The following is a 9938-nucleotide window of genomic DNA, read 5'->3' on the forward strand; positions in this document are numbered from 1 at the left end:
GGAGTAAGAGGGGAAATTCTAGAGAATTTTTCTTTATGACAGCTAAAGATAATTGGCACTAAGACCCCATTTGCAAGGGGAAAATGCAAAAGGAAGGAGCTCTTGGCTCTCTAAAAATGCAGAGAGCATCACCTTTCCCTTTTACAGCATCAACCAGAAGTCCCAGAAATGTGGGTGCCATGATTTTGTCCAAGAAAGTCATTTTTTTAGCCATTACTTTCAGGATGACCAGGGACTGCTTCTATTTCTTATTACAAAAATGCCCCTGAGGATGACACTGAAAAGAGCAAATAAAGCAAAGCCTGACTGTGTCTCTTGATGGATCTATTTGGGATATCTGTATCCCTTAAAAGACATTTTGTGGAAGGCTGTCGTGTTCACACTGCTGGTTTAATTTTAATTTTGTTAAATAAGATTATCTTTCCGCAAGAAGCATGATGTTTATCCTTAGATGTTTGAAAGCCGTAATAAAACACTATACCGAGTCTGAGCAATGAAATTGATATTAATCCTAGAATGTAATTCAAGGCTTTTCCTGTTTAAAATGATTATGGAGAAATAGCAGCAGTACTTGAACAAATTTCAGCTAAAATTTCCTTTTGTTTTGTTGTCAAGCTTTAAATTTACCATATCATATTCATTTAACAGCACTACACAAACCACACTACTCCAACAATATCCAAAAATAAGGAGAAAGAAGTTGAGAAGAAAGAACTGGATAAATCACAAGAAAGGTCACGCGAAAGAGAGAAGAAAGAAGAAAAAGAACGGAAAGAAAGAAAGAGGGTTCGTGTTTTTCAGTTACTTCTACCTTTTGAAATACATTTTTGCATGATCTTTTATATGCAGACCACATTATCATTTTTCTATCCCTACTAAATACCATTCCCTTTCTGGGTCAGCCTCCACTTACTCTAGAAAGGGAAGGTATCTGTGACAAGTAGAGACATTTTGATGGCCACCACAATGTAGTGAGGTTAAAAACACCAGGTGAGCGATAGCCTTAAAGGAGAATCCTAAAATGCCATATTTTATATATTGAACTTATTGCACTAGTTTATAGTTTCAGCTTCTCAAAGCAGCAATAATCCAGGACTTCAAACTTGGGGGTCACAGGGGCTCACCATGTTGGAAAGTGATAGCGACACTCATACTCAGTGGGCTCTGAGCAGCTGTTGAAAGCTAAGGTTAGGGGTCGTCGCAAATTATCAAAAAGAAAATAAGTTTGGCCTGTAATATAAGCTGATGCTACATGGCTGGTTATAACATTCTGATGCTAGTTGCACTGGTTTCTGTGCTACCATGTAGTAATATTGTGAAATTTATATTCTGTGGTTGCACTGATACAGAAGCGCAAAACATTATGTGCAACATTTCTAGCCTACTTCTTTAGTTAAGCTTTAAAGTGGCCATAGACACAAAGATCTGATCGAATTGAGGATTCGAGGGAGACTGTCACTAGCTTTGGTCGGACATAACTTTCGTACGATTACTGTCACAGGCAGAACATCGGCTGATCTGTTCTTTTGTACTTTATTTGATCGGAATGGTTATTGGCAGGTCGAGAGATGGGGAAGTCCGATCGTACGTTGATTCATAGGATCGGAACTTTGCATCTGTGGCCAGCTTTAGTTCTCCTTTAAAGGGGTGGTTCACATAAGTTAACTTTTGGTATATTATAGAATGGCCAATTCTAAGAAACTTTTCCATTTGTCTTCATTATTTATTTTTTAACATTTGTGAATTATTTGCCTTCTGCTTCTGACAGTTTTAAAATAGGGGTCACCCTGTTAAGATACACATTTTATTGTTATTTCTACTTTTGATTATTCATCTTTCTATTCAGGTCCTTTACAATTCATATTCAAATCAATGCATGGTTGCTAGGGTAATTTGGACCCTAGCAACCAGATTCCTGACATTTAAACCAGAAAGCTGTTGAATACAAAGCTAAATAACTCAAAAACAACAAATTATAAAAACAAAAAAACAAATTGCAAATTGTCTAAGAATATCACCCTCTACACCATACTAAAAGTTAACTCAAAGCTGAACAAGCCCTTTAAGTGTTTATTTCCATGGCGGATGCTCAATGTACAGTGGCTGCTGAATAGACATACTGTGTTTAGCCCAGATATGGATGTTTAGAAGACTCTGATAAGGAAGAAATTTGTAATCCTTCATTGCATTATCAATTTAGGATCACTCCGATGGCGACCGTGAATTGATGCAGGAATCAAAGCGCCGCAAAGAAGAAAATGGAACCAGTAAGTGAATGATTTTGCTTATTATTTATATATTTCTATACAGTTCTATCCAAGCCATGTAAGTAATTCACTGGTACAGGTATGGGTCCTGTTATTCAGAATGCTCAGGACCTGGGGCTTTCTGGGTAACAGATCTTTCCATAATATGGATCTTCATACCTTAAGTCTACTAGAAAATCATGTAAACATTAAATACCCCAATAGGCCATTTCAGCTTTCAATAAGGATTAATTCTACCTCAGTTTGGATCATATACATGGTACTTTCTCATTATTATGGAGAAAAAGGAAATATTTTTTAAAACATTTGCATTATTTGGAGAAAACGGAGTCTAGACGGAGCTTTCTGGATAACTGATCCCATACCTGTACTATATACATAGTTAGCAAGTTGGTAACTGCACATAGTATAGAATAAGCAAGTATACCCAGAACCTTTGTTGACAGCAATGAAGTTTCTCGTGTACTCATCCTCTGTCTGCCACCAAGAAAGGTGACAATTTCTTGTCCATGGATCAGTGCCAGAGATTGGCCTCCAAGTAATGACTAGACTTTTGTACCAAGTGAAAGTCTATGTATCTCTAGTTCTGTTGTTTTGAAGAAACATTAAAGAGTAAATGTTGCTTATACAGGTCCAGAATGCTTGGGTCCTGGGATTTTCCACATAAGGGATCTTTCTGTAATTTGCATCTTCATACCTTAAGTCAACTAAAATATCACATAAACATTAATTAAATCCAATAGGAGCGTTTTACCTCCAGTAAGGATTAACTTTATAATTACATCTTAGTTTGGATGAAGTATAAGCTACTGTTTTATTATAATATAAAAAATTATTTTTAAAAATCCGAATTGTTTGATTAAAGTAGAGCTCTCTAGATAACAGGTTTTTGGATAACTGATCCTATTATACCTGTACTGAAAAATGAAGTTGGTTTTGCATGAATTGGGCACCCGCCCTCATATCTTCTGGTATGAAAGGTATTTAAACCCATATTTTTACAGCTATTTACACTGTTTTGTGCTTTTAATGTATCAGGTGGTTCCTCGAAACATAGTAAAAGTGTAAGTCCTTCTGACTCCCCACGTTCTGGTGAAAAGGAGCGCAATAAATCAAAATCGTCAAGTAAAGAGAGAGGGGATTTTATGAAATCAGAAAAAATTGAAAAAAGCAGTTCTAGCAGTAAGAAGGTAAGCCTTCTGTAAAGTGTCCTAACCTCTGATCAAAATGCCTATTCCCCTGTACTACTGTCAGTGCACCTTATTTTAGGTCACAACGAAGACTTACAATACAAGGCTGATTAGTAAATAATTCAGATTCTCATTATATAGCAGTTACTATCAGAATTTAATAGTCAGACCCGTAGCATTAGGTTTAACAAGTAAAATCTAATTTTCTGCTTGATCATTAGCAACAACCCCTAAGCTTAGCTTCACAACAGCTGCCCAGAGCCCTCTGAGCATGTGAGTGCCACTGACTGTTCTAACAGATTTTAAGATAAGAAGCTCCAGTGACAACTTGAAAGGTCTGGATCATTAATATTATAGAAATGCAGTGTATAAAATACAGCATTTCTAGCCATATTGATTTTTAGGCTTTAGTTCTCCTTTAAATTTTTTTTTCAACCTGAAAACACGGCACCAATTTGTCCACCTGGCCTCCCTCCTGAGGCTTTAATACTAACTGCCTGAGAATAATTTGTTTTAGCTTCCGCAGCTGTAGTTGTATTTCTGGGTGGTAATTGCAGATCCTTGTATACCCAAGGAGTTGCCAATAGGAAATTAACTGCCCCAGTTCACAGTGTTTTGACTTCAATGATTCCAACCACATAGCCCAAGTACACCTTGGTAAAAAGCACAGTCTTTATGTGAAGCCGTGTAATTTTGATAAGGTTAAAAAAAAAGCAAATAAAATTTAGCTGAAGTAGAGCAAATTTTAAACCTTTGAAATATTTTTATGCAAGAAAATAAAAACCTCGAGCACAACAAAAAAGGCATGACACTTTTTGTATGCATGTATCGAAAAATACATTTATCTGACAAAGGAAAAGCACCAGTCATTTAAGGACCCCATACTTGGGCAGATAAACTGCACGTGATACCATCTGTCCAAGTGTAATGTCGTTAAAGTAGAACTCGGCATCCTTTGCCTCTAAAATATGAACTAGTATTGTTTCATGCTCAGGAGAAATTATTTTGTAAGCCTCTAAGGTCAGTTTTACCTTGAAGCAGCAAAATAAAAAAATCATTCTGCTAATTTTCTAAGAAATTAAGATTATCCGTTGTACTGTGAAAGAGATTAAAGGCCTCTTGCCATACAGCTGGTAATCTCACAGTGGAGGGGTAGGGCTGTAAAAGGAGAACTCAACCCCCACACTAATAAAAACCCCTACCCAGTACCCTACATAGTCGTCCCTCCCTGCTTCCCCCTGCATAGGGGATAACACATTTAAGTGCCCTTATCCTTTACTGGCCTATAAGTGCAGCGTAAGCGCAGCAGAGTTTATGGGCTCTATCTTAACGCTCTTCAGTATTCTCCGGGTCTTCTTCCTTCCCTTCGCCAATTTCCATCGCTTTTGGAGCATGTGCAGTTGCCACAAACCGGAAGACTACTCCAACTGTGCATGCGCCAATAGGGGGTTCACTTCCCAAAGAAATCAGAGGAGCCGTAAGATGACGACTATGAGCTCCGCTGCGCTTACTCTGCACCTATAGGCGAGTTAAGGATTAGTGCCACTTATGTGTTATCATCTATGCAGGGGGAAGCAGGGAGGGAGGACTTTGTAGATTCCTTTTTTATTTTATTGTTTCAAGGTAAAACTGACTTTAGAGGATTACAAAATAATTTCTCCTGAGCATGATACTGTACTAGTTCATATTTTAGAGGGGATGGATGGTAAAAAGCAAGGCTAAATTTATTGTTTATTTCCCAAAACAGGAATCCAGGCACAACAAGGAAAAGTCTGAGAAAAAAGAAAAGCGTGAGAGCACAGGAGGAAAGGTGGAGAAAAAGCAATATCCTTTACTTATATGCTTACTTTTTCCCATCTGTCATTCCCCTGCCTGCTCTACTAATGTCTGTTATTATATATACCAAACGGTATAAGATCTATTGTCTGGAATGCTTGGCACCTGGGGTTTTCTGAATATTGGGTCTTTTCATAATTTGGATCTCCATGCCTACAATTTGCTTAAAAACATTAGCATGAAATAAACCCAGTAGGATTGTCAAGTACAAGGTTTAAAGGATCCCATACCTATACTATGTGTGCGACAGCCCATAAAAGCTGCACTATTTTTGTGTCATAGTAGTTTGTGTGGGAGTTAGAATGAAGAGAAAAGGGTTAGAACAGCCTGCCATGAGAAACTGTTGTGTAGTGATTGGACAGAGGCTAAGATCAGATAAAAGTAATGGAGTGAACAAAAACATGAGACCATGAAAGCATATTGTATGAAAGCATTGCCTATAGAAAAAAGACATCTCTTCGATGAATAACAGTTTGTATTCTGAAGTACAGGTATGGGACCTGGGGCTTTCCGGATAACTGATCTTTTCGTAATTCAGATCTTCATACCTTAAGCCTACTAGAAAATCATTTAAACAAAATAAAATAAAATGAAATAGGCTATATTTGCCTCCAATAAAGATTGCTTATATCTTCGTTTGGATCATGTACAAGGTACTGTTCTATTATTACAGAGAAAAGGAAATAATTTTTTTAAAATTTGTATTATTTGGATAAAATGGAGACGACCTTTCCGTAATTCAGAGCTCTCTGGGTAAAAGGTTTCCAGATAACGGCTCCCATACATGTACTGTATTTCTCTTGTTATTTCCTTAATGAATTCTTTACCCATAAATCTTCAGATAAGCACAGATAATAAAGAAGAGGGATTAATTCAAGGTGAGCTTTCATATTGCTTTAATTGTATGTATTGCTGCTAATTACAAATATATTACTGTACTGTGCTTCAGCCACCAAAAGTTTGTATGCCCCACAAAACACTGAAAATTATCACCAGCGCTTGCTCTAACCCACGCTGTGACATTAACCAGCTTCTGGAAGCACCCTACTGTACTACATATGCAGAAAACCAAGAGGAACTTAATTATACATTCACACCTTAATATTTCCATTAGTCATGTTAAAAGTAGATAATGGTCTAAGGCCCTTTAACCCTTTTTATTTTTTCAGCATACAACCCACTGCTTAGTCTGAGCAATATTAGAGACGTAATTTTACTGCTAGGTTTTTCCTCTTGAGTGTGGAGAGTCTCAGCGAACAGTCTGTTTGTAATACTGAAGTTTTGATCAGCGACTGCAGCAAATGCAGATGAATTATTTTTTTTTACTGGCGAATTCCTCTGTACAAATCCCTCTTCTGAGTGAGTTTTGCCAGTAACTGTCAGATTCATAATGATGCTCAGGGCCTCAAAGCAACCTGCCAGTTTGCAGAAGCAATTATAAGGCTCAATATGCTAACCATTTTAATGGCTGCCGCTTGTTAGGTTTTATACATCTAATGCAATGAAAAACATTCTGACAAATTCCCTATATTAAATTTATAGTGGACATTTTAAAGGACCAGTACATAAAAAAATAAATTGACTTTATATAATGCGATTTTTGTATTGAACTTTGGAATGGAACTGCACACACGCAAATAATAACTAGTGTATGTATTTTATATTGTCATTGACGAAGTAAAGAGGCTTTAACATCTCTGCTTACAGTTTTGTTAATGTAGCATTTCTACAAGTGTCCATATATAATTTATACTTACTTATGTGCCTTTAATGTTTCCTGAAATGAACTCTAGTAGTGTTGGGCTTTGTAGTTATTAATGCTTTGTCGATCATGAATCAGGTGTTTGTATAGGTGAATTTTGGAGGCATACCTTAAAGGTAAAGGTGGGGTTTAAATGTTTTGGAATTTACCCAGGAATGCTGGGAAATCCATAAAGACAGTAGGTAATAGAGCACTCACAGGAATTTACCTGGGCCATTTTTTCAGCAAACAGAAGTGGCCTGGGATACAAGATTAGTGATTGTATGGCCACCCCCAGTTATTTACACTTTAATTATTTTATTACAGGAGAAGGAAAGGTGAAATCACCAAATGGCGGGAGGTGCTCCCAGCCTTTTCCCACTTCAGCACCAAAGAGAGTTCTTCATTCTTCAGTGGCCCCAGGCCAGCACAGTAGAGTGAAAAAGATGGCTTTTATCACAAAGTTTGGCTATTCATTCTACCATGCATGGACATTTGGCACTTTGTGGTGCTCGCTCAGAAGTACCCCAAGATGGTGCAGCTTTCACCATCAGCTCCATCCAAGGGTATCATCAGTTAATTGACTATAATCATTGGGTGCCTAACATTTATAACATCCCCGGTGATTTAACTTTTCCCTCTACTTTAAAATTATTTCAATCTCTCCTCTATTGTGATATTGTCTATTGTCTTGCTCCTGAAATGACATCTATATATCCATTTATTTATATATTTCTTTGTATAAACCCCAACCCACTAGGGTTTGCTGTGACTCAAGATTTCTTGACGATCGACAGATGGATTTAAAATTAGAAGATGGCCACCATAACTGGGATATGTCCTTTCCACATTGATTTGCACAGATATATGTGAAGAAAGAAGGAGCCCCTTTTGCATTAGCCTAAACGATTCATTTCATTACATTTTGCTTTTCCCATCCTACAGTAAATGTTTTCTGTATTTTAAATTCTTTGTTGTGTTTTTCCAACCCCATTAATTTTCAGTTGATTACTGAAAGTGTATGCCTATTCCATATTAAGCACAATGTGCTCCAGACAGACAGACAGTTGCTGCAGTGCAAATGGGTTGACTGACTGACTTATGCTTGTACAGCTTTTCATGTTTGGTCGTCTGAATACTGCCTGAAAATTTTGTAATACTTTGCAGCTTAAATGCATATTTTTTAATGGTGCAACGATAAACAGTTATTCAACTTTTTTTTGGAATTTACCTCATTTAAAGTCAGATTTTATTTATTTGGCTTGTAAGTAAGACATGGAAGCACTATTTCTTGCTAATGATTAGGAATTGTTTGTATATTATGTGTAGGACAATAAATGAGGAACTAAAGACATGTAACTATCTACTGTCTCTTCCACACCTTTTTTTGTCATGTTTTCAGATAAACTGTGGGGGAAACCCACTTCCGCCTTGAAAGATTACGAGTACAGTTACACAACTGCAGGATCTTTGTATCATGGAAATGTAGTCTGGAAAAGACTTTTTTAAAAGAAATTTTTATCTGCTGAATTCTACCAGTGTAAGCTTTCTTTTCTAAATAAACAATAGTTTTCTCAACAGTTGTAAATCATTTATGTGTGTATCGTGGCATTTTAGATTTTTTTAGAGTAATGTTGGCTGCTCATCTTGCTTGAGCTGTGCTAGGGGCTTAAAAGGGATACTGGATTCTGTTTTCAGAATGTTCTAATTTTTTGCTTTAAAGGGAATTTGTCACGTGAAAACAGTTTTTTTTTTTTTTAAACGCATAAGTTAATAGTGCTGCTCCAGCAGAATTCTGCATTGAAATTCGTTTTTCAAAAGCGCAAACAATTTTTTTTTTTTTTTATATTTAATTTTGAAATCTGACATGGGGCTAGACATATTGTCAGTTTCCCAGGTGCCTGCAGTCATGTGACATGTGCTCTGATAAACTTCAATCACTCTTTACTGCTGTACCGCAAGTTGGAGTGAAATCACCCCCTCCCTCCACCCCAGCAGTCTAACAAAAGAGCAATGGGAAAGTAACCAGAGGACAGCTCCCTTACACAAGATAACCACCCCCTGGTAGATATGAGAACAGCACTCAGTAGAAAAAATCCAAGACCCACTGCGACTCCTTCAGTCACATAGAAATAGCAGAACAATAGCCTGCCTAAAAGCAGTTCCATTGCTGGCTTTTTCTGAAAGCAAAGGTTCAGGCAAAATGACCTGAGATGGCTGCCTACACACCAATGTTAATAGTGGAAAAAAAATACACTTGTTGATTCAGGAATAAACTATTATATGGTAGAGTGGATTATTTGCAATGTAAATAATATAATCTAGAAATAAAAACTAAACCATAAAAATAATGACAGAATCCTTTTAACTAAGAATGTGAGACAATTAATTGCCTTTCTCTCTGTCTGATGACTAGACATTGGATCTCCTTGATACTTATCCCACAGACAACAAAACACTTTTGCACCAATGCCCTTAGGAGATCACTTCCAGAGTTGCAGCATGCCTGCAAATACCCTCCTGTAGTGTAGACTTACAGAATCTTGGTATCCTTACTAAATGCAAAAAAGAGGGGTTTTGTGTGTGATTTCTTTTAGGGAGGATACCATGATTTTAAGTACTTAAGGCCATCTACTACCACATTTTGCTGCTGCTCAGAATCAAGTTGCAAGTTGTAGTCCAGCAACATGTTTACCTATGGTTAAAGGGACAGTATACCCCCCTGTTCAGCATGAGTGCAATGAATAGGACTTGTGCTGAGCATACTTTTTGCCTATTGTTTAAATCATGAAAAATCTATGGTTTTATGTTATTTCTTGAGCTGAACATGGAAACAAGCTACTCCATCGATGATTCATACAATAGCAGTATGCACACCAATATAAGTATATACGGTAGAACCCA

The 9938-nt window shown here is 37.0% G+C and overlaps 1 protein-coding gene across 6 annotated transcripts in view; it reads left to right on the plus strand.

The window, feature by feature from the left end:
* Positions 1-8612, plus strand: part of thoc2.S (THO complex 2 S homeolog) — a 126609-nt gene extending 117997 nt beyond the window's left edge. For 2 of the 6 annotated variants that reach the window (XM_018232941.2, XM_041575405.1), the window contains 6 exons: positions 649-786; positions 2201-2267; positions 3306-3457; positions 5205-5281; positions 6121-6171; positions 7362-8612. In XM_018232941.2, coding sequence (XP_018088430.1) covers positions 649-786; positions 2201-2267; positions 3306-3457; positions 5205-5281; positions 6121-6148 — 462 coding nt within the window. In that variant the 3' untranslated portion in view covers positions 6149-6171; positions 7362-8612. Of the gene's footprint in view, positions 1-648; positions 787-2200; positions 2268-3305; positions 3458-5204; positions 5282-6120; positions 6172-7361 lie in introns of those variants that run through there. The other 4 variants (XR_001932942.2, XM_018232942.2, XM_041575404.1 and 1 more) reach the window with 4 other exon arrangements.
* Positions 8613-9938: the final 1326 nt, after the last annotated feature.

The sequence above is a fragment of the Xenopus laevis genome, chromosome 8S, assembly GCF_017654675.1.
Source record: "Xenopus laevis strain J_2021 chromosome 8S, Xenopus_laevis_v10.1, whole genome shotgun sequence".
NCBI classification, from domain to species: domain Eukaryota; kingdom Metazoa; phylum Chordata; class Amphibia; order Anura; family Pipidae; genus Xenopus; species Xenopus laevis.